Source organism: Pagrus major, chromosome 22 (genome assembly GCF_040436345.1).
Source record: "Pagrus major chromosome 22, Pma_NU_1.0".
Lineage (NCBI taxonomy): Eukaryota > Metazoa > Chordata > Actinopteri > Spariformes > Sparidae > Pagrus > Pagrus major.
The window spans coordinates 19,893,721-19,919,054 of NC_133236.1; the positions used below are offsets into that span (position 1 = coordinate 19,893,721).

Below are 25,334 nucleotides of genomic sequence, written 5' to 3' on the forward strand. Positions count from 1 at the left end.
ATTAACTTGTGGTATTTTCTCCTATATGTCTATTGCATGAAATAAAGAAGAATGACAATAGTCTTGAGCGAGATCACATGACATTTAAATCACACACAGTCAATAGGAGAATATGGTTTGTTTTGATGTTATAGTTCACTGTTGCATATGTGCAAACAACAGGGCCTGCACCAATTTGCAGTTTGTGTCTTCCTACTGCATAGACGGCCCGTTTTTTTTTTGCGAGGGGGATCTTTCCAGTGGTGAAATACTTCTTTTTACTTCTCTAGGTGTTTCAGTTCTTGCAGGTGCAAGTGCAGCTAGTGAAAGTGCCAGGACAGCTATTTTCTGACTTTAGACTGGTTTAGATCAAGTGTGCCAACACAGATACCAGTTGCAGCTTGGATACCATTTTCATGTCGATTAAAACCACTTTCACCCTCAAAGTAATGTAATACGGTTGGCTATTTTAAGCCACGTACCCACAATTGAATTTGCATTTCATATTTTTTATTGTTTCACCGGTAGACAGGAACATGGTAGAGGTAGAATTGAGTCATGGTGTAGAAATACTGCTTTCTCTCATCCTCTGTCTTTGTTCCTCTCAGCCTCTGCTTCACAACCTCTTTTCTGAATCCTGCTCTAACTCTGTCTAACTCTGTGCAGCTGGATATGCCTTATCTTGTGTGTCCCAATGGCCTTATAAGAGTCCTCTCTGAAACCCCTCCTCCCTTCCTCACTCCCCCAGAGGTAAGACTTTCTCCCTTCTCCCCCCTTCCTCCACTGATTGAGCATCTGCTCCCCACGAGGAAGCCTGCAGCCCTACCCTCCCCTCTCCCCACTCGATCTGTCCACTCACCCTCTGGTTTGCTCACAAGTGAGACAAATGAGCTCCCCAGCCTCACCCTGTTACTAACAACCCTCGAGTATGTACCTGCCCTGACTGCATCCCAGTTCTACTCCAGGGAGAGGAGACTAGGAGTCCTTGAATATGTTTTATCAGGAATCCTCCAAAATGGGAAGTGTTGAACTAAATTTGAACCCCCTGTAAATGTATTTAGCCTTAGAACTCTGAGTATCTGAGTAGTTCTTAAGTACATTTTTGCTCAATTTCAGAAAGGGATACTGAGTTTTAAATGTAATAACTGGCCTCATGCTGTGTTCACACCACATGGATGGATACCAGAGATGGGAAACACTCCCTTGACTTGTGAGTGTTGGCGTCACAGAACAATTCAAAGACCGTTTTATTATACAGACTTAGTCAATTGAGGGTATACTGGGCACAAAGTATAACACTACCTCTATAAATTGTGGGTTGAATCGCCTTGAACGACTGACTTTGGCTGACTGGAGGCGACCCCATTTACTCGACTTTCAGGCACTTCTGTATTACGAAGCGTCAAATCAAATAGTTTCCTAATTATGACCCGGATGTGAGGGCTATTTACAAATGTCTAACTATGGTAAGTTCCCTGTACTGTAGGACTGGGTAATATGTCGATATTACATCGTTAATATGATATTAGGTGTTGTCTTTTCCTGGTTTTAAAATGATGCATAACAGTAAAGTGATGCAATTTTTTTAAACTTACCAGAATGTTCTACTACTACTCTTCTAATACTTGCCTTTACCCACTTAGTCATTATATCCACATTACTGACGATTACTGGTCAGAAATCATCCCTACAGTATTGCCGCAATGTCAATTTTGAGGTATTTGGTAAAAAAAAAAAGGACAGCATTTATGACGTGCTACTGGAGAGATTTTAAAATATCAAGATTTATATTCTGTATCTCAATATGACCCAAAAATATCTGAATATTATTTAAGGCCATATGGCCCAGCCTTACTTCCATATGCCATGAACACAGCATTATGCTATTCCAACTGAAGGCAAACAAGGTAGCACTGTTAAGAAATATTCCTCTTGAAGCTCTCATTAGCTGTATCTTTATTGCATACTTGCTAAACAGTTGTAGCCAACACACAGTGAACCTGCAAGTCAATGTATCAACAGCCATTAAAGTTTAAAGCTAAGCTGCTTTGATTTGCATCGCTGTTTATGGCTAGAAAATACTGCAATTTTTTATTTATTTATTCATTTATTAGTTAACTTACTCTATACTTTTAGGTATGTCTAGTCTCAACCAAACCTTGAATTAAATTGTAGATAATTATTAAAATTCCAAATAAGCACAGCGAATGTTACATGCTCTAAACTGTTGTTCGCAGTGTGTTCTGGCCACGCCACACTTTAGTTTCTATGAAGTAGGAAGGAAAGGATGCTATGTAAGTAAGGAATTTGGGACACAGCCATGGAGGAGACACTTGACTAACTGCAAGACAACTCAGAGCGGTTGTTCGCTCAATGATTGTGAGTCTAACTGCACACGTCTTTTAGAGTGAGAGCCCTCTTTTGATGAAGTGTTTGCCTTGCTGGTGTTAGTGTTCAAACTAACACTTTCTGAAACACGCTTGAGCAGAATATCTTTCTCCCTGTTACAGATAATGAACCATAATAGCTAGAGATGCACATTTGCTTCTCTGCGACTGTACTCTTCTTGATTAGAGCATTTTCAGCTTGCTCGCATATTTGATATTGCCACGAGGCTTCATGATAAGGCAGAATATCATAATATTGCAATCCAAGTGACTGCACAACCAATATTTTCTGAATACGTTTTTAATTGTACACTGATTATTTTATTACATTCCTCAGTGAAACCAGTAGCTGCAGATCACTACTGTACGAGGCTGTACAACTCAAATCCAATAGATCAGCGGCCGCAGTGTGTGTGTGTACGTGTGAGCGGTTTGTGTTATTGTCAGCAGCAGGGTGGTCTGGTGGTCGTGTGCCTCTGCAGGGCCTCCCTGTGGGGGCTATTTACACACTAACATAGCTACAGTTCTGCTGAGTCTGTCACATCGAATACTCACATAAACATACAGAGACGTGCGGATACACACACCAAAAAAAAACAACATAGAAGTGAGTGTGAATATGTGCACATACGGACACATGAGAATGAGTTCTGTACATATCATAAATCTAAAACTGCAGCGGTACACACACTTGTACACACTCGCAGTGCTTGCGCGGCGACACTTTCTCTGCCAGCACCAGTCCATTCAGATGAAGGATGACGAGCTCACAGAGGCACCGCGGACTTCTTAAATTAGCTACATTTATAACGGCTGTGACAAACACGTGCATGCACACTAACACAAACACACAAACACGTAGATGCACTGTCCTCATTTTCTCTCAGTGTATCTTCCTTGTTTTATTGTGATCTGTTTTCTCACTCACGTTGCTGCATCAACACCTTCACTCTGTGATGCTCTCTGCTGGATGATGACGTTATGTGTTTGACTCTTTCCCTGCGTTTTTCTTGCCCTTTTATCTGCCCAACCACTTGTCCCTCCTGCCATTCTTCATTATAATATCAATACAGCCAAATTCCCATAATGATAGTCTACAATCCTCTGAGTATTATTGCAGTATGAACACTTATATTTTGCAAATGTGCCCCTTAATGCCTCTTTAAAATACTGCCAAGAGACAGTGACTGCAAAACCTTTCAGGAAGTCAGAGGCTAGGCGGACTAATCTTCCAGAAATTGCAGCTGAATTTTAGAGGCTGGGCTCACTTTGGAAAATGGCAGAGCATGATAAGTTAAAATGTTTGACCTTCTGATGCAGCTCCTTCAGCCTCAGCAGACATCGTTGTCAGGATGCATTGCTGTCTCATAAATGATATACAGTTTGTCAGTTCAGATATATTAATGTGCAGCTGCAGAGCAGGAGGAGGTTGGTCGTTGGTTAAATCTGCGTGCGTGTGTGTGTGTGTGTGTGTGTGTTTGAGATCAGAGGCAACCACTCAGCCAGTGCCTCATCAGGGGTAATGGGCCATGATGAATCAGAACCTAATCAATGTGCATTACCATTAGGATTTATTCTCATGCTTGCTCTCAGCGGCTCGGCCGCAGCAGTGGACAGACAAAATCAACATCATTTAGCCAAATCAGTGGAGATGCTGTCCACAACCTACGCTGTGTTGAATCAGCCGCCTGTCAGCCAGCATGTTTCATTTGAAGACTAGCACACACACACACACACACACACACACACACACACGCTCACACATATACTGTACACAGTTATTGAAAAATCAGGGTGGGCCACCCTAGAGGATCTAAGTGACAAAAAAAATTGATTAGTTTTGGCTTTGATGGCTTTGAGTCCCAGCGTCGCAGGCTGGGAATTATGTTTCAGAAGCCTTTTCTTTACCTTGCCTGGAAACATTTCTTGGGGAAATGATACACCACACTATACACACAGATGTGTACATTCACCAACTAACTGTATTGTGTGTCTGCTACTAGAAAAGGGATTACAATTATTGTTTCCTCAAAAGCTAGAAAGCCAACCGGGGTGGGAATGTTGTGTCTGTGTAAAGGAAGTTTGTAGAATGTGTTCAATTACTGAAACTGAAATACCTGATTTTATAATGAGCTACGATTACAAGATAAGTCTGGCAATATGTCAACAAATCCCATGAAAAGACCAAAACCAACAATGAATTGTCTTTGTAGCCAAAGCCTGATGTATCTTATTCCTCTGTGCCATAGACCTACATCGAATTATTTAATAAACAATTGAGACGGTGTGCACTGGGTGTCATGTTCCTTCATTACAACAGGCGTGGGCACTGTAGCTTATTTCAAATTAATCCCACATACACCATCCTGCTGCTGCAAATACTCACTGTGGAGGCCAACTTAAGCCCTGCACGAAGGAACTATTTCTTTACCTTGCAATCGTTCTGTTAAAAGATAAATTACTTGCCGCCCTCACAACTTTCCAGAGTTGTAAAATCCTCTCTGTAAGTATTACAAACAGTTGTGCAGCGTTTTGATTTGATAAGCCTTTAAACACATGATGTGCAGAGCCAACTGGACTTCTGGTACTGCCTCACTGGTACCGTAAAGGCACTGTATATAAGAATTGGCCACCTGTTGAGTTGATTTTGTAATGTTTTAAATCTAAAATTATTACATAAAGCTCCAGCAACATAGCCCGCTGTGTTGTTTTAATGTTTGTAAGGGGCTAACAGAGACGCTACTTCCCCCTGTTTGTTTAATGTTTGGTCGAAGCTAGTGTCCAGCTGTTTTAGAAGACTTTTAAAAAAGGAACTATGCATTTGTAACTTGTTTTAAGATATATCTTAAGGACGAAACCAGAGTGCCACAGACAGGCTAAGGAAGTCCAACAGTATCACAATCACATTGCTCTGCGTTTTAGTCTTTTCATGGGCTGTGTTGATAATGAGGAAAAATACAGAATAATACCTGATAAAAGTAGAAAATGTGTTTTTTTTAATTGAATTGTTTATGTCAGGATTTCAAATTACTTTCTAATATGAGTGCATAAAGTGGCTCGGGATAACTACACTGATTGAGAAAGTGCTTTTTATGCAAATTAGCTTTTAGTTGAACTGTGAAATGCTCCCTCCTTCATTTAAGTGTTTTTGTGCTTTAACCTGTAATGTATTATTTTGAGTTGACGCGAGCATGTGTGTGTGTTTGTTTTGCACGCCATTCTTCAGTGTGAGCTGTTGTGTGTTGGTTTCGAAGTTTTTTTTCCACATGTAGAAAATACACCTTTTGTAGTTTGTCCTCTCATTCCAGTGAGATCTCCCTCTTTCTACCTCAGTCTTCTTTCTGTTTGCGCTGAAGCGCAGCTCTGTTATTTCCCAGAGTGTTTGTGTGTGTGTGTGTGTGTGTGTGTGTGTGTGTGTGTGTGTGTGTGTGTGTGTGTGTGTGTGTGTGTGTGTGTGTGTGTGTGTGTGTGTGTTTGCACTGGACTGTGTGTGCTGCTGCATCCTACCAGCATTGTGACGTCCCCTGTCATTTTCTGTTTAACAGCACTTTTCCCCTCTTTCCCTTTTGTCCCACCTTCTCTCACCACCCACTCTTGTTTTTGTCCCTGTTGATCGTGTGCAGCAGTGTTCACTCCTGTGCCTTGTTGATTTTTTTGAAAACCCCTCCCTTCACCCCCGGTGCTTCTCTTGTGGTTTTTGTTTTTGTTCTTATAGTTGCAGGACCCCCGCATGTATGATCAGGTCTATAGGTACTTAGACCTTCCAGGGCAGGTATGTGAAAATACAGCGAATATTTTAAAAAACACTGTGTGTGATTTCTGCTACAGCAGCTCGCTGCTCAGTTTCTTTACAGCTGTGTGTGTGTAAAAAAACGTCAGTCATGTGGAAGTCTGGGAGGCAGGGAGTGCTGTTTGTCTTTCAAATTGCCACTTTATTACAACTTTCTGGCGTCCATGTTTCACTAAAAGTACATTCTTGTATTTTATTTTGATTCGGTCCAAGTCAGTCAGTGAGCACTCCCTGTTCCCAAGCTTGTATGACACTGTTTTCTTATTAAGCATCTGTGTAATTTGTCTCCTTTGCGAGTTAATTCTGTACACTGTCTGTTTGATAAGTCCTTATCACCTAGTTTAAGATCGATAGAAATCACTCAAAGACATTTTGACAGCTGCTACGAAGGTGAAGTGTTAAAGAGGGATTCTTTGCTACAGTAAATGGATATTCATGTGTCACTTGTACAGTTAAATAAAGAGTGTAAAAGGCAAGAGGAACTTAGATCCATGTTTAAAATTTGGATCTAATTGTGTGTGTGTGAACAGTCATTAAAAGTAATTATTTTCCTCGTTCCTTTTTACTTGCAAATCTGACCTTCGCCTGTTATTATAGTGAGTAGCAGGCAGTTTGTCTTCTAAATGACAAAACATATTTCTTTATCAGCAGCTAATCTGTTACCTTTTCTCTCTTTCTCCTTCCTTGCATCTCCTGCATTCTCCTTCCATTGTTTTCTTTTTATCCATCCACAAACCATCGTCCTCCATTTAATTCTCACCATCCCCCTCAAACCATCTCCTCCCCACACTATCATTCTGCCCCGCTTCACCCCCTCCTCCCTTTACTGAAGCTGAAGGCAATAGACCGTCCACCGGAGCCGGAGAAGGTACCGCGGGTGCCTCACGACCGTAAAAAGGAGTGGCAGAAACTGGCGCTGGGAGCAGAGCTCGCCCAAGACATTCCAGACGACAAACACAGAGAGGCCAACGGATCTGCAGGTTACCACGAAAACAGGTGTGTGAAGGTGGCTGTTAAAATGATCTGCATAACATTTAGGTCCACTTTTATGCAATCTATCTCTTTCAGAGTGCCACTTAGCCTAGTAGAAGTTACCAGCAGGTGACAAATGATGGGACTTACATGAACATGCACTTCCAATCAAAAGTTTGGGGCAACTTAGAACAACAAGCTCTTCGACTCTGTGCCTTCAGGAGAGGAAATACCTCTGTGCATGCTGTTGTTATGATTAAGCAGCATTTTTCTCGCTAATATAGCCGCTTATCATAGAGAGTATGTCTGATAAAAAGTTGCAAATGGCACTGGTGATGAGGTGGAGGAGAAAAATAAGGAGAAACCGTGCTAAATCATGGATACTACAGCGACAGGCCCAAGGGGCTTTCCCTTTCTTTTTCCGTTCCTCCTTTCCCCACTTACCTAAACAGCCAATCAGAGTGATTACTCTCACCGATGAGCCGCCACTGATTCAACATGCTGAATCGGCCAAAAAGCCGCCAACAAGGGACGTCTAGTGCCAATGGTTTTGGACACACCCTAACAACTAGAGCCACAGACGCTCGCCGAAGTCCTCAACAACGACAGGGGCCTTAACTCTCATAGAGGAGAGTCCAAAAGTCTGAGGCCACATTGAAACTCTCTGATAGGTCACGTAAACCTGAAAATAATCAGATCAGTTTGTGTTTTTTAGGAAGTAAGTCAAATTGTCAGAAGTCAACAACACAAACAGTTCCTTCCTCAGTGTCAGATCATAGCTAGACTCCTGTGGAGTCAGGCTCAAGTGCACGCTGTCACTGAAGCAAAGAGGAGACATACGAAATACAAAGATATTCTGAAATCCATGGATTTTTTTCAATGATTCAACTTTCTGCTCAAATTGTTAAGCTTACAGTATATTCTCTCTTAATGAAAACAATAGTGTTATATTTAATGCAAACACCAAACAGAAATGTCTTGACTGGGAGTCTATCTCTGAGACTGGTAAACATTGAAATACAGAATGTAAAACTTCTAATGTAGATGAACGCTGCTTTGTCAGCGGGATGTAATCACTCATGTAAAAAAAATAAATTGTGCCCACTCCACAGATATTGAGCTCTTGCAATTTAGCGACAACAGCGATGATTAAGCGTCCTCAGTCGTGATTGCATGTATTGTGCCTCGAAGCTCCAAATGCCACTCCGCTATATTCAGTCATTTCCCCGCCAGTCAATATGATTAATAAGATTTTATGCAAATTGTTGGTTTTCTTGGATTTGTCAGTTGAGTGAATATCTTGACATAAAATCTTTTCTCCAATCGTCGACGAGAAAAGACTTTAAGTAAATTGATGCGATGGTGTCAGCACATATAGACATTTTTGAATTCATGCTCCAGGATGTTGTGACCCAGGATGTTGTGACCAAATATCCACAGTGTCTGTGACGGACCGGCTGGTCAGGAACATAAGAGCAGCTCAGCAGTACTGACATTTCATTTTTATGTGCTTGAACATGTCTTAAGCTTGTTGAACCTCATCTTTCCTTATATCTTCTTATTTTTGGACCGTTTGAAGTCTACTCTGACTGAGCTGCTTCACAAGATGTTTGCTGCCCCATTTTTACCCATTTTTTTTTATTTTAAGTGATTAGTTTGTTGTGCCCTGTCTTCACCACATTCACCTCACTCAACCACCTCTGTATAATGGCAGGGGAACATTTACATCCATGCCTTTGCTGATACATTATCAGTATTGTTGTTTTAGTTCTCAACCTGGGGGAAATCATCTTCATCTTTTTAACTGTAGAGGCTGGATTTTCTTCCTCTTCAAGCCTCTAAACTCTCAAAACTCTAAAAATCTAGGAAGGTCCTGAGGGAAAAAGTAATTCCTTGGTGGAAGTGCTGAACAATTATTGTTACTAAATTAAGACAATATTACAACAATCACTAACTACTACTACTCACTGACAAGTATACATTGCTTGACTGTAAAGGCCGACACTGCAGAGGTCAACGGTTGGAAGCCTGTTCTGTTCTATATGTAATTTGACAAGTGACACAAAATAATGACAAAAATCAAGAATCAAAGGGAAAGCAACCAAAGTGAGAAAATGAAAACGTATCTCTCTGCTCAGGGCTCCCTTGTACATGGACAATATGGACGGGCCCTTCTCGCTGGCGGCGCTGCCCTACAGCCAGATGAACGAGCTGCTGAACCGTACCGGGGACAGAATGTATTCACGGCCCCACGACCCTCCTCCGCCTCCACCTCTCATGCACCCACTGGGAGAGATCAAGCCACCCTCAGTGATCAGGTGGGACATTAGACGACACATAACCTCAGGTTTACGTCCCCTTTGAAAAATGTAGTGAAAGTTTTACGTACAGAAGCTCACCCACGTTTGATTTGCCAGAGAGTTACTGAAGCTCCGATGGTCAAAGCAAATTCAAGTGTGAAGAATTATTTGTAAATGCAGTTTCACCTTGTGTCTGATTCAGAAGCAGCACACATCCAATCCCCATCTCCTTTGGTTTGTTTGTTTATTTTGCTTAACTCTTTGTTTTCCTCTCCTATGGATCAATTGTCCGTAGTGAGCGGAGTGCTTATTCTGGTTTCGGAGAAGGAGGATTTTTCAGTCAGGCAAAAATAACCCAGAAAAGGAGGGATGGATGCAGCGCTGGATGGATGGATAGATGAAGATTTTCAAAGCAGAGGGGAAAAAAAGGCTCGGAGAAGGGCAGGATCAATAAAATGTTAAGGCCACTGAGCACATTACAGGTTGTTTTTCTGCTGCGCACTTTTGCCGCATATGTCACTGTTTGAAGGGATGGAGAGATCAGAGGGAATGATTAAGGCTGTGCCTGCAGCACCAGAGAGATATCTCATTGATTTTTGCAGAAGTCCTTGCAGCTATGTCTTTTGACTCACAAACTCTGTCCATCCCCATCGTTGCCTGTTTTTAGCAGTGTGAGAGCTGGCACAGTCTGACAGCCCATTTTAGTCAGATGGACCATTTTTGTCAGCCATTCTATCTCAGTTCCAGCTCTATCCTGCTTATATTCTCTCACACGTATTTTCTTCAGAAAATGTAAACAATCTACTTTACCTCTACCGTTCAGTCTTTTTCTGACCTTTGGTTCTGGAGGTTCGTGCCGTTCCATATCCAATTTTCTCACTTTACCCCCCTCCCTATATTTAATGCAGCACATTAAGCAGATGTTGGTATGGACACATTCTTAAGTAGCCGGGGCGGAAATACTCAACACATTATTTTCCTCCCCCTTCTTTCTCTCGCTTTGCTTTTTGTTTGCAGCAATTTTCTCCACAGGAAGAAAATTGATTGTGAACATGTCGCTCTTTGTGTTGCAATGTTCTGGTTTCGTGGCTCCATCCACCCACACAGCCTCAGCAACAGCTAATGGCCAGTAATGATAACATTCTTTCTTTAATGTACGAGTTACGGTAAGATCTAGATGCTGTGCGTTTTAGATACTCCTCTCTGACATGCATTGTTCCTTACCCTCAAATGTGGCCTGCTGACATTTATTAGACATTCAATGGAATGCTGTCATTTCATAAGGGCTGGTGGCAGAGTTAAGGGCCTCCTACAAGGGGCATCATCACTTGAGCCGAACATCTCAGCCTCTCTGACAACACTGCATTTTTTTTTAAAAAAGCACTTTCAAAAGCAGCTTTCGTGTATCGCCAGTGACCTCTGATTTTGCCCTCTGAAGCGACAACTGTTGCTGGCAGATTTTATCAGCTGATAGCTGTTTAAGCCAACAGGAGTTGGTTGAAAACTTGTCTGTGGCTGACTATTTAATGTTTCCAGCTGACTTGTTTTAAACGAGAATCTTGTAAAAGCGGTTTTAAAAATGCACTTTATGGCCGCATACATGCTGAAAGGCTATAGCTGCGTGTTTCAGACAAAATGTCAGCATCCTCATCAGCTGATGATCCACGAAACCACAGTTAGTTTAAGAAAAGAAAATGTACTTGAAGATTTTATTAATTTTAAACAATTATGGGTGAACTTTTCGTCTCACTCTGACTTTTTAGCACTAATTCCCCATCATGGCCTGCTTTTCTTTCTCTCTCTCTCTTCCCTTCTCCAGTTCCAGTTCAGGTTTTTCCGACAGCAGACCCCAGTCTCCAGCCAGGACAGCAGGCCACAACTCCAACACTCCTCCTCCACCGCCTCCCCCTCTTCCCCCTCCGCCTCCCCCGTTACCATCCGCAAGCCTGCGGGGCACTCCTCCTCCTCCCATTCCTCCTCTACCGATCCAGCAGCAGCTCCCGGCCATCCCGCCTGCCCCTGCTCCTCTCCAGATCGCCCCAGGGGTTCTCCACCCTGCCCCTCCACCCGTGGCGCCTCCCCTCCACTCCTCCTCCCCGGCCCGTCTCCAACACATGCTGGACAGGGGCCAGCCCCTGGGCTCTGGGACCCAGTCGGACGGCAGCATCCTGCCTCCACCCCCGCCGCCCCCTCCTCTGCCTCTCCCCGGAGCACGGAGCTCCTCGCCCTGTCCGTCAGGCCCGCCACCTGTGCCGGCCTTCCCCTCAGCAGGAGCCATGGCCTCCCCGCCGCCCCACACCCTCCACGATGTGGGGAGCAAGAGGCACCATCCAGCCAATCTGCCACCCATCAGCGATGCACGCAGTGTCCTGTTGGAAGCCATCAGAAAAGGTGTGAAAACCTCCCGTCAGCTGTGATGAGACAAGCACATGCTCACAGTAGACAATATGTTGCTAAAAAATACATCAGATCAATGAAATTACAGCTGAAGATTAATCTGCAAAATTAATATTTTATCAAAAAAAGTAATTTCTGAGCAAAAATGCCAAAACTTCAGTTGTTATTCCTCATTTGAAATTTTCGTAATTGTCTTTGACAGTAAATTGTTTTGGACAGCTGATCAGACATCATCATAAACTAAGTTCTCTCCTTGATTGTTTCTTCTTCCTCTCAAACCAGGCATACAGCTGCGGAAAGTGGAGGAGCAGCGAGAGCAAGAGGCTAAGCACGAGCGCGTCGGCAATGACGTGGCCACGATCCTCTCGCGCCGCATCGCAGTGGAGTACTCCGACTCCGAGGACGAGTCCGAGTTCGACGAAGGAGACTGGATGGAGTGACGACGATCACAATGCAGCGTTGGCAGCAGAGGAAAAATGTGTTCAGGTGCCCCCCCCCCCCCCCCCCCCCAAAACCAACCCTGCACTCCACACCTCGCCATCAAAGAGTCCTTTCTACTGTGGAGGGAAGCCAAACATCGCTGCTGCCCACTTCTCCTCTGTCGAGCTTTTTTATCTCGTCATATCTCTGTCTCGTTGTGGTTTGTGTTCTGAGGGGAATCTCCACGTCGTCCTCGTCTGTCTCTCCAGCGTCTCCGAGAGAAGTTTTTGCATTCATTCTTTTCTGCACTACCACACGACCTTGTTTCTGCTGGATTTCTCGTGACGAAATCCCTCATGTTTACTCTTGTTATACATGAAGATAACTTTTTTGAAGAACCACTTGTTTTTGTTTCATATCTGTGCGTCGATGTAAAAAAAAAGAAAAAAAAAAATAGAAAAGGAAAAAATGAAGGCATGTTGCATTTATCCTTAGTTCTCCAGCACCATTTTGCTACCTGGTGGCTGAACACGGCATTGAATGAATGCTGTTTTATTTTATCGTCTTTTATTTACCTTTTTCTGACGGAACGTTTGCGGTTTGAGCAGGCCAGTAGCTGCTGATACTGACCACTACATGAACAGTCATTCAGTGTGAACACCGGCTGGGTTGTCTTTTGTTTTTTCTCTCTTGCTTACCAGGACTGACTTCACCACTTAGCACAAGCAGAAGATTGTGTTGGTATGTCATGTGATGATTGCTGTATGGTTGAAAATGAAAAAGGGGAAGCATTATGGCGTGTGCATATCCATCCGCTTACATCTAACTTTTAGCCCAGGGAAATGTATGCCAAGAGATTGAGATTTTTTTTTTTTTTTTGTCTGTCCAGGCTCTGCGGAGCCACGTACGCTCACATGTAGACATCAGGCAATGTCAAAGAGAAAAACTGAGCCATTGGTTTTTAGTCATATCGAGCTCCCATCCTTTTCTCAAGCTCTTTGCCATAGAAACGGACACTGGAAGTGATTAGATGCTGTAGACACACATCAGATTTCCTGCCTCTCTTATTATCCCTGATGAATCGTCAGCGTGCCAGGGAAAACTTTTGATTTCGAGAAGGTACCCGTGATAATGAGAGTCCGACCACCACCAGGTACAGACCACTCAACACCACTGAAGGCAGCTCTTCCCTCAGATCCCCCTTTACTGTGTACCTGCCCACTAACGAGAAGCCTTACCTCGTTTGGTTCTACAGCAGCAACTGTTGATCAAAAGAATACACTCTGTGTGATATTGCCTTTTCAGGCCTGAAAAAGAAGGATACATTCTGCCTTGTTTTGGCTCATTTCAAAGAAAATGTCTGCCATCCTTTTCCGTTTGTTCGTTTGTTCTTTCTTCTACTTGCCTTATTGTTCGTACAAAACGTATCGTTGAGTTGATGAATGTATCGTGCTGTTACTACTTACTTGCCTGCGCTTGTATGGATTTGCTGTTTCTATGTTTGGGGGGTAAAAGGGACGGAGGGGACAGAAACCCTGGTTTAAAAAAGAAAAAGATTAGATCAATACTGTATACCATGTAACTTATGTAACTGTTGACTGTAACAGTTTGCTTGAATTAATAAAAATCTAATGTTATGTTTCAGCCCTAAAGGGGAGTTTGTCTCGTGTCCTTAGCTCAGCACTGTTCTTCATATGTAGCTGAGACAACTAATCACTAATAATATTGGGTTGTGGACAAAATACTCGAGGACGTCATCTGATCGACATTTTTCACAATTTTCTGGTATTTTATAGACGAACAACTAATCAATGCATCGAGAAAATAATCAACAGATTCATTGACAGAGAAATGTATCTTAAGTTGCATATCTATCTGCCATCTGCCAGTCTGTGTTGCCCCAGTTTAATTTTCACAATGAATGGTTAAATATCTAGAATGACAAGCTACAAAAATATGTTCAGTTAAAAAAAAAAAGCCATCACGTGTACATTCCTGAAATGAGAACATGCCTGTTTTCCGTCTACACAGTGATCAGGTCAGGGAGTGTAGTTCGGTAGAAAGAAAATAGTTCCAGCATAAAACTGCTCACAGCAAGGTCTGTGGATTATGTCGAGTGACCGAGTCACTTTTTCTGGAAAGAGGCATTGTTATTTAGGTTTTAAGCTGAGTGCCATCTAGTTCGATTTTATCCGATGGAAGGCAGACATCTCTACAGCAACTCACACCAAAACTAGATAATCTAGTTTATCTGAAGGCTTTTCTTCCAAATAATCCACATCTGGGCCCGAGGAAGAAAATAACCATCCTGACAGGATCTGTCTCAGATGCTGGTTGTTTGCTGTAGATAAAGACTGAAAGTTAATTTAAATTCAGTTTCACATACCGTCACACTTTCACTCACACCTCCTTCAATTCCCATTTCTCTCTTCTCTCACTTACTCATCCTTCTCGAGTTTCTTTCCTCTTCTCAGTCTCCTCGTCTTCTCTTCTCACCTCTCCTCTCTGCCGTCTCTCTAAAAACAGAAGGATGCTCCTGGAGTTTTCATGTTTATTATCTTGTCACTCTCGCTCTAATCTTATTTTTTGCCCTGTCACTCTTTATCCCCTTAGCCTGCAGTTTTCAAAGACGCTTTGGGCATTTCAGCTTCTGTGTCAGGGTGGCACATGACATCTGCGTCTCAAAAACATGTCAGCTCTGGGACTGCGTTGGATTATATAACTTCAGTACGGTGCGCAGAGCTCTCATCGCAGTTTGCAAGCGCGCTGGTAGGAAGAGGCTTATTAAAAGTGTGTGTGTGTGTGTGTGTGTGAGAGGGAGAGAGGAGCTGATGAAAAAGATTTAATTACCAGATACAGTGTGTTATTCTGTTCATGCTTGGAAGGTGTCCAACTGCTTCACCTTGGAGAAAATTGCCTGATTTGTTTTCCTCCAACATTAAACTGTAGTCAACACACCTGAAATAGCTTTTCCAAATAATCATCAGCTGGTGTACTTTGGTATCATGCTGATGAGTTTTGCCCCATTGGACAATCAGTTTTACGGCTCTCTTGACTTGAATTATTCCCATCCAGAATATTCCGCCTGCCTGCTGCTCCAAATAATTTACTGCAAAACAAAAGCTAAAAATAATAGCCTAATGTTAAAGTGTTTGTACGTGTTTCCTCTTTCCTGTAATCTACACAGCGGCAGATGGCTCACTGGAACAATTCCCCATAGTGTTGTAGAAGTTTGTATAGAAAAGCCTTTTGTGAGAAATAAACTGTATGAATCATTTGTTTTATTTTTAGAAGGACAGAGGAGACTGCACAATGTATTCAAACACTGTTTTAATTACCTAATGACAAGTTTCCAGTACATTTTGTCCTGGAAAAGACTGATAACACAAAGACATCTGCATATCATCTGTTTATTTTTAAGTAATATTGACATTATTATCTAATGGGACTATTCTATCAAGGCGTTTCAAAGGTGAATATTACAGATACAGAATACATCAAAATGTGTACAAATACTGTTTAAACACAGCTGCACCAAAAGCGCTAAGAAAAAAAAAAGGGAAGGCGTGACATGAGCAACAAGTACTGAAATGTATTTACAGCAGAAGTCAGACTCAGTCAAACTGTTGACTATTGGCTTCATCTACAGCTTAATGACATTTATAATAAAAAATAAAGTGGAAAAGGGGCTAAACACAGTGATTCTGCAGTAAACTGCGTTCTCATTACCCAGCCTTCATGTAATTTCATCGTCATTCATAACTACTTGGTCATTGTCAGGGTTACTAACACGCCAATAATGTGTTTCACTGTACATTCAAGCATTACAAGAGGATTTGTAGCCTCAGTCAGATCTATAAGATGTTTAATGCTATCATGATCTGTCCTAGTTAAAGTAACTACTACTTAGAGTAAGACATGACACTATTACTGTTATTCTTGTAGGGTGTAGGAGTTTAAAAACAGGATTAGCCATGCTTATACAGATGAACATGCAGCACCTAGTAACCCAGTGATCATATAAGATGACTTATAACTGCAGTAAGATGTTGTCATACCGTTTAAGGCTGTGAACATTAAATCGTCATTCTTTTAAAAAAGGGCCCACGTATCTATCCTATCAGATAAACAACAACAAGTTTGCAGGTATGCATCATGCACAATCTGATAATGCAATATTGGTAATTCATGTTTTGCAAGTTAATGTTCCAGGGCCATCAGTGAAACTGACCAGTCACACTTTTGTAATGTCATAGTATAGCTACTCAGAGGAAAAGACTGGAAAAATACACCCATGGGAGAAATTATCCTTTCAGTCACGTGTTTAACATTATGAAAGCGCATATTTTAACCCAAACCACATTTTCCTAAACCTGAACCTGTATTGTAGTCCCCTGAACCTAACCAAGTATTTTAGTTCCCTAAACCATAGCAAGAATTTTAGTTCCCTGAACCTAACCAAGTGTTTTAGTTCCCTTAACCTCATCAAGTATTTTAGTTCCCTAAACCTCACCATGTATTTTAGTACCCTAAACCTTAGCAGGTATTTTAGTTCCCTAAACCTTAGCAGGTATTTTAGTTCCCTAAACCTCACCATATATTTTAGTTCCCTGAACCTCACCAAGTATTTTAGTTCCATAAACCTAACCAAACAGCAACATAAAACTGAAAAGAAACGGAAAACACAAGTGAACTTAGAGTGAAAAATGAACAGTATATGATCTGAATGGGATACAAACCCTAGTCTCTTGAGTTACAGCCCTATATTTAGCCCACTCAGCCACAACAGCTTCCTCGAAATGTGATTTAAGTCGTTCATTTAAGTAAAACTGATGGTCCTGGAGCATCATTAATTATGATGTTCTAGGAACAACACCAACACAGGGATATCCGATACACCTATGTGGCAGATATCTCCTCAAATCTGATAAGGATCAGATCTCTCCCTCTGTCTCGTCACTTAACTTTGAGGGTGTTATTCTTCCGTCGCGGCTGCTCCTTCTGGACCTGACGGGCCCTCGAGCCTAAGCCCAGAGACTGCAGAGACTCTGTAATGAAGCGCTGCGTGGGGGAGACGCACAGCATCAGCAGCAGCTTGGCATCGCCACCTGGTGGAGAAGATGGAGAAGAACATCAATGGAATGATTTGATTTACATGCATTGTTCTGTTTTTTCCTTTAAAATAAATATATTATCCAGCACATCTTCAGAAAAGCAGAGACAGAATGTATGAGTCATAGGTCATGAAACAAAAGAGATGGTGTGTGTGTGTGTGTGTGCGTGTCACCTATGGCATCCTGCAGCAGATGAGTGAGTTTGCTGTTCCTGTAGGGGACGTGTGGTCTCTGCTCCGCCAGGGCTCCAAGGACGTCAGACAGAGCTGAGAGACTGCGGTTTATACAGGACACCTCCCACAGAGCTGAACCCGAAACTCCAGACATACCTGGTACACACACACAAACACACATATGTGTGTGTGCCTCAAAGCTAATTGATCTGCTCAGTGAACAGACTTTAGTCGTCCTGGGTTTAGTGCACTTTTTCTTGTAAATAAAGGATCAACAGTAAGGTTATTGCACACACCTGCATCCTCAGCTTTGTTTGTACTGTGAAGCTTTAAGTGCAGATTAATCATTAAATACTTCACGGTTCAAGACACAAGCTGTATTTAAACAGCACGAAGCAGCATATTCGGCTCAAAGTAAAAACCACGTTGTAACAGAAACTTCTTCCATTTAAATACCAAACACTCACAAAGCAACATTGTATTCATCCCTCTCTCGTTTGCCAATGCTGCCCATCAGATCAATGATGCTTTATATGAAAATATGCAGAAGGAATGAGAAAGGAGATTTTTTTGGTGAGACTAGCTTGCTTTGGATGAAGCGCTCACCGCTGTCTTATCAGAGCCAAGATGTGTACCCACTTGACACTTAAATTTCATTTTAACAGCAGTTTGTCTGCAGCATCTCAATTAGGCCAATGCCTGAAGCTCCATTTTGCATTTTGGCATGTCAAGATGTGTGTTTCGTCCTGTTAAAATATTGCCCTGAGCATCTTCAAACATTCCCATGACATCTACGAATTCAAAGCACATCCTTTAGCATTGCACCCTTCTTACCGACACACTCGCTCCCTGCCAGGTCCACCAGCTGCAGCTTGGTCTTGAACGTCGCCTGTGAGATGCTGGGCCTGGGGGAGGGGCATGGGGAGTGAGAAGGGGAGGGGCAAGGGGAGGAGGCGGTGCTTGCAAAGAGCTCGTCAAATGAGTTGCGGGCGCCAGGGTTGGCACGGCGACATCGTGGACTCCACCACTCCTTGTGGGTGGAGCGCTGCATGTCCTTCTTGGCACTCTGTAGCCTGCGGGCTGAATGAAGAGTTAATAATATCAACAGGTGTCATTTATGCTGACATGTGCGGGTCTTTGAGTGTGTGCGTGAATGCGTCTCACCCAGGGCGAGAGCGTTGGGGCTCTTGGAGGAAATGGTGAGGGTGACAATGAGGTGAGAGCGCGAGGAGTCGGTGTGGACGAGGGTGGGGCAGTGAGCCCTGAGCTTCAAAACACTGCTGATGATCTGCATCACCTCAGAGGCGTTACACACAGGCCTGTGCAACATCAAACACATATTTCAAGCATTTCATTCCTTAAAGCTGCTATAATCAATAGTTTACTTAAACAATGGATCAAATAACGTGCTTATGAAAGGTGTTACTCAAAAGATCCAAACCCACCGCGACTAATAACCCAAATTTGCAGTTCCTCTCTGCTCTCTAGAGACTTATTGTTTTGGTTTTACTGTCCATTACTTTACTGTCTGGTTCACTCACACCTCTCTCACAGTGTCATTTTCAGCCACTAAAGGCAGCTGTTTTCAGTGAATAACCTCTAAAGACCCGCTGTGCACTACCAGCCAAAAACTACAGAAAGATGCTTACTATCTGGCGAACATAGTGGAGCATTAAAAAGATCCCCTCCACACATGCAATTAAGCACATGTTCTGTAAAAAACTATAAGTACCACGTTAAATTCTTAGGCCCGCCTCTTAAAATCAGATTTGCAATGAGCACAGAGAAGATTTATACCTTCAGCAGTGACTGTGAAAACAGCCTCCTCATGGTCAGGAAGGAGACGAAAAACACATTTTCCACCAATGGGGGACTTTAAACAGCTAAAGAGCCAGACACATCCTCTAATTAGGTGACCTCAAACAACACTCAAAATGAATGTTAATGTTGTTCCATGCTGCCATGAGTATAGGCAACTGTTTGCTAACAAGTGAGCTATAAATAATTGATGAGAGTTGATAGTAAAGTTGTGTTTACAGCTTGTCTTCACTGCTTCAAGTGGCCAAAAACATCTGTTAAAATTCAGGATGGAATAATCATCATCCACTTGGGGACAAAGAAACTCTCAACAAGCTGAAACATCAATATTTTGTAGCCTTGTGAAATTGCTCAGACAAAAAACTGTTTTCCATTTACATACCCAGTAGCTATGGAATATCATTAGCATTTGGTCAGCTCTGTTTTTGTCTAAATCAATCTGCAGTCTGGTGCTGAGCAGGTAGCATGAAGTAGATTTATCAGAGATTTTTTGCTCTGCCTTCTGAGGCGGCAAGGTGGGTTTTGGAGGGTGGAACTTGTTGCCGATAAAACCAAAAACCACTAACTAAAAAGGGCTGTAAAACTCATAGATCTGAGGGGCAGAAGTTGGGTGATAATTCTCTGTGGGTTCATGACACCTTTCCCATTAAACATAACTCCAAAAAACCGTTTCATGAAAGTTGCAGACTACTTAGTGCACACAGTCACCTCAGCTCGGGCTGTACTCACTCGTATGTGAGGGAGGTGACCTGGCTGGTGCCAGAGGAGGTGGTGATGACGTCCCTGCGCTGCCCGGCGGCGTGTCCCCGCTCGTCTCTGGCCAGGAGGTCAAACACCTCGTTGTTGTATACCTCCATCACTGACACCTCCACCGTGTGGCTCTCTGCGGGCTTCTCTGAAATCAGCCTGGGTCACACACACAGATACAGGATCAGATAGACGGGTCAGAGTTCAAACCAATTATGCTCTGTCTCAACTCCCACTGCACATCATGAATTGAACCTTCATTGGATTGAAGGTCTGAATTAGAATACAGTAAATTAGACCAGATCTACTGGGGTTTTCAGCACGGCATCATAATTATAATAACAGACTTAATGTGTTCAGCACTTTATAGATAGTCAAAGGCTAAAGTGAAGAGATAAGTCTTTAGCGATCTGGCCTCCATGATATCATAAAAACACACTTCTTGTGGAGTTTATTTTCATACTGTAAATATCACAAACACATTTCAATAAAAAATGCATCGCCGTCTCACCGAAAGAGCTCAGCAGCAGCTTTGGGGATGATACCCTGCTGTGTCTCCTGCTGCGTCCCTGAGTGCTCCTCCAGCAGCCTGGATCCCATCATGGTGTGAGTCTTCCCGCTGCCTGTCTGCCCGTACGCCATGATACACACATTATAGCTGGATGGCAGAGAGGGAGATGACATTCAATTCATGCTGTGCAGGCATACTATGTTTGCGGTGCATCTCATTGAGGTTCACTGAATGAATACATTTGGTTTACATGTGATATTTTGTATCGTTTCACACTCACCCGTCCAGCAGAGATGTGAGCAGCGGCTTGACTTCCTCAAACACAGCATCCTGGGAACCCTCAGGTCCGTGCACTCTGTAAAAAAGTCACAACGGCGAGTAACCATTAATAAACTGGAAATCAAATAACATAAATGTGAATTGTATCATGCTGGTTTTTGATTTTTACCTCTCAAACTCAAACATCCTGCTGTGCACTGGCATCCCTGTTTTTATGCAATTCACCATCACTGTGTCCTTCAACAACAAACCAAGAATAACAAAAAGAAATGAAGCAGCTGGCAGCAACAACAAAAATAAAAATAAAATAAAATAAACTCAAATTTTCTGTGAAACTCACATCACTGATTGCGGAGACCACTTCTTCTGATGATGCAGGCCTAATAAATAAAAGCTTAAATTATTTTTTAGCTTTGGTTCATGATCATCTCAATCATCATACATTGTTTCATGTTGTTGTTGGTGTGTTGACTCACCCTGATCCAGCGGTGGAGGACTGGACGTGGTCAAAGTGTAGAACTGGTCGCACCCTGCAGTGAACCCTGATGTTTCCTCTCAACTCCTGCAGCAAAACAAAGAATGACAACAAAGCTCAAAACCAGATCCCATCAGATACAAACCCACTGCATCACCCATCGTCTGATGACACAAAACATCTGTCCTCACCACCACTGTGTTGTGGAGTTCTTTCCTCCTCTGCCTCTCTGCACTGCACCTCTCCCTCTCCTCCTCCAGAGAGCGCTCCAGAGCAGCAACATGAGCTTGTAAGTCTGGGCAGAGAGAGCAGTCAAAACAGTCAAGGGAAGATAAATCCAATAAAAATTACATGTGATGAATTTTCTATCATGGACGTAGGTTTAAAGTTTAACCATTGTTGTGTTCACTTGGAGACAAAAAAGATCAACAGTGAAAACCCTCCACTGGCCGCATCTACGCTGCATTAGACGCCGTGTCACAGGGTCAGATCTGGTGGGGAATCTGGTGCAAGTTGTGGGTAAAAATCTGCTGCTCAATCCATCTTAAAGTAGACAACAGTGGAGTGAAGGGAGTGAATGAATAGCTGTCTGTGTAACAATAGACTCCGAAGACAGAAGCATCTTTTCTCTGGTGGATATCTTTGAATCAAGGCCAAGTCTTTAATCCTGGAGCACACATGTACACACACCTGGCACCAATCTCCTCCATTCACACAGGACAGGCTGAGACATTCAGGAATAGGCCGGACTGAACACAAATAGAATATGGCCAAGTGCAAAATATAGATTGAAGGAGGTGCAGTATTTTGATAAAGTTAAAATGTGTCACAACATACCATTATAGATGAAGCAGTGCCTTGCTACAGAGATGCCCCAGTCTACAAATCATCTTCCTCAGATGTAAGAGAACATGTTTGTTCAGTACAGACCCCAGCGAAACTCACATCAGTATTATTTTTATATTTTTTTCAGTAAAAAAGGAAATGCAAAATTACCATTCCCACTTAAATTGTGACTCATATCGCAATATCTGTCAAAATACTTGCACTATGTTTTTTTGCATTTCTTTCAGCTGTTTTTGAAACATAAATTATGCTCAAAATCTCTCTCTAGAGCTCTTACAGTACAAAATGTCAGTAAGTTAAAGCACAGAGAAGAAAAGAAAGAGAATAGTTTGTATTTAGTGCAGGTAAGCAGTTACATTCTTACATCTAACATTAATTATAAAATTGTCTAGAAAAGCCATTTTGTTTGAAGCAGCTTGCAGCATTATGCTCGAGCTTATGTGAGCCAAAGTATTTGACAAGATCAGTTTTCACCAATCATCAGCGCCACGCTGAGCAGCTGACTTGCGGGACTGTATAGAACAGGACAGTCAACCTTGGACAGCCTCGGAGGGCGAGGTGAGGGAGAAGAGGGGAGGGACTGTGTGAGAGGATTACCGGTAAACACGCTGTAATCGAGATACAGCCAGCATGTCACCTGTAAACCACTTAAGGACGGTAGGAGACACCGAGACGGTGAATGAGTGAGCAGAAATGAGAAGTTAATAGTAGTGAGAGGAAGACAATGTGAGATCAGAAGTTCGGGTCATCTTCAAAGATCATTCAAATAACTTAATAAATAATATCTAGACTGTTTGGTTTACAACACTCTGCATCACCTGAGTAGACTGAGAAGAGAATAAAAGCATTTGGTGAATTTGGAGCTTGTAAATAGACATAAAAAATAAGACTCTGCTGTCCAGTCCAGTCCAGTGGACCCTCAGCAGTCAAGTGACGTCAAAAGAAAACATCCAAACTGTCCTGTGATCCAGTGTTTGGCTCCTTTAAATTGCAATCTACCACAGGTCAATGATCAGGGCAGAGTGTTGGTGCCTTAAGATGCCACTCTTCTAATAGCTTCCTGCTCAGCCCAGCTCACTGCACCCAGGCTCCACAACGATGCTCCAAACTCCAGTCAACCTAAATATTTCCTCCAGAAGCCTAATCTAAGGATGACATCACAGACGCTAAATCTACGGTGCTACACACTCAGATACTCACTCTGAACCTCGTCTGCACTGTGACCATTCAGAGAACAGCTGGCTTGCTCCACTTTTTTCAGTAGCTGCTTGCTCTGCTCCTCCAGCTCCGTGGCGAAACTCAAATACACGGCAAAAACTTCACTCAAGTCCTGCTTCACAGCCTGCCGCAAACACACAGAGAGCACAAGTTAATTGTGTAGGGCTGCGCTACTTTCCTTTCTTGACTTTGGAAGCTATTCATTGAAACACCTCAACAAAACAGACGTAAAGACAACTCACAACCTTCCGTGTGCGCACACGCTCGTACCTGGACCTCGTGAAGGAGTTTGGCGAGGGCCGACCGGGTGATCCTCTGTGCATTCCTCTGGTGCTGATGATGGTTCAGGTCCTTGGGCTCCTCTTCCTGGTCTCGACGGAGTTTCCCCAGACACTAGAAAGGAAAGAACATAAACATACTTATTCTGCGCCGCTTTGCCACTTCATTCATTCATATTTTCTTTATGCCGAGCTACAGTATGACTTGTGTCTTGAGGGAAACATGAGAAATAAAGCATGTAGGTAAAATAAGTAGCCTAAATATCTGTTGGCATCTGTTATCAGACAACATAAACCATCTGTATTTGGATCTAGGGCAGCGACAAACAACTACTATCAACTTTACATGTGTTGTTTTACCTACAACCGAAAGACATTTAGTTTACTGTCACAGAAGAGTAAAGAAACCACAAAATATACACATTTAAGAAGCTGGAATCAGAGGATATCGACTTTTTTTTCTTTAAAAGATCACTTAAAACCGATTAATCGATTATAGAAATAGTTGGAGATCAATTTGATAGCCGACCATGTATTTCAAGATCCAACTTCCAGAGAGATTTAGAAACCTGCTGACTTTAAAAGGTGCACTGTGTAGTTTTGGGGAATACATTTTAATCTGAAGAGAAAGATCAATAAACAGAATAAACAAACTGTCTTCGTTTTCATGACTGAATGAACAAACTGACATTAAAAAGGACAACACAGTTTCAATTTGGCGGACCCTGCCACCTTTCTAGCTTCAAACAGTGTTCTGGGGAGCTTATTTTCCTCTGAGAACAGCTTGTTTAATCAGTTATGGAGAAAATTAATATTCCTGAGTTTGGATTATTACCTCATTAATATTGTAAATATCCAAATTCAGAGTTTGAATTTCTTCTCCAAAACTACACAGTGCCCCTTTAATACAAGTGTCTACAACATACAAAAACACACACATGGCACAAACAGTCATTCAGATAAAACAGCCGTTCGCAGAGAAGCCAACTCAGGGGAAGAAGGAATAAATATAATAGACTCAAGCTCATCCAGAATAGAATAATCAGGGAGGCCTACAGGTTTAAGCCCGTCAGTAATGAATGGCAGATATCTTCTTACCTCTGCAAGTCTTAAATGTAGAATAGCATTCTCGGTCTCCAGTTCCAGTATTCGCTCCTCTTTGCTCTGAAAACAAAGTGAAATATATAATATACAAAAGGACATTTAAAATAGAGTGTGCAGAGTTATTTGGAGTCCCTGGACAACTTCTATTAAAACTAATGTCACACTCCACTAACTCACCCTCAGCTTGTGCTCCAGCAGGTGCACCTGATGTGCGAATATCTGATCCCTGTTTATAAAGAGAGGCATTTTATTTTACTCAAATAAAAGACGCAGGTAGAGACGAGAACGGACAGCCTCGTCCCTTTTCCTTCTCAGCTGATCATGTCCTGTCCTCTTAGGTCACATAATCCGATTAACAGCGGTCAACAACAGCTCTCTGGACTCTGGCTCACCTGACCCCTGCAGAGAGGAAGACAGCTTCAGTCTGGGAGGCACAACAGCCGAGCTAATAGCAATATTTCTTATGTAAGCTAACGTTAGCGTGTATGAAAATGACTTGATAATGTAAGAAAAAAATGTTTGACTC

General features: G+C 42.5%; 2 protein-coding genes across 2 annotated transcripts in view; one reads left to right on the forward strand and one right to left on the reverse strand.

The window, feature by feature from the left end:
• Positions 1-12,676, forward strand: part of wasf1 (WASP family member 1) — a 66,411-nt gene extending 53,735 nt beyond the window's left edge. Inside the window, exons 6-10 of the mRNA XM_073492992.1 lie at positions 6,082-6,138; positions 6,989-7,152; positions 9,267-9,446; positions 11,248-11,819; positions 12,108-12,676. Of these exons, the coding sequence (XP_073349093.1) occupies positions 6,082-6,138; positions 6,989-7,152; positions 9,267-9,446; positions 11,248-11,819; positions 12,108-12,265 (1,131 nt within the window). The 3' untranslated portion in view covers positions 12,266-12,676. The remainder of the gene's footprint in view (positions 1-6,081; positions 6,139-6,988; positions 7,153-9,266; positions 9,447-11,247; positions 11,820-12,107) is intronic.
• A 4,492-nt stretch (positions 12,677-17,168) lies between these two features.
• kif25 (kinesin family member 25) lies at positions 17,169-25,054 on the reverse strand. Its single transcript, XM_073493507.1, has 15 exons — positions 24,986-25,054; positions 24,803-24,868; positions 23,697-23,819; positions 23,409-23,550; positions 21,554-21,657; positions 21,364-21,449; positions 21,228-21,267; positions 21,057-21,124; positions 20,889-20,963; positions 20,609-20,755; positions 20,080-20,256; positions 18,697-18,851; positions 18,367-18,612; positions 17,533-17,688; positions 17,169-17,353 (listed from the first exon to the last, which is right to left on the reverse strand). Exons 1-15 carry the CDS (start codon positions 25,052-25,054, stop codon positions 17,202-17,204), a joined length of 1,806 nt encoding a protein of 601 aa, XP_073349608.1. The 3' UTR covers positions 17,169-17,201.
• Positions 25,055-25,334: the final 280 nt, after the last annotated feature.

Coding starts and splice junctions, on each gene's coding strand:
- kif25 (XM_073493507.1), bottom strand. CDS start 25,054: ATGCCTCTCTTTATAAACAGGGATCAGATATTCGCACATCAGGTGCAC. Junction 20,756..20,888: donor CTCACATCTCTGCTGGACGG/GTGAGTGTGAAA, acceptor TCTGCCATCCAG/CTATAATGTGTGTATCATGG. Junction 18,613..18,696: donor CCCCAACGCTCTCGCCCTGG/GTGAGACGCATT, acceptor CTCTTCATTCAG/CCCGCAGGCTACAGAGTGCC.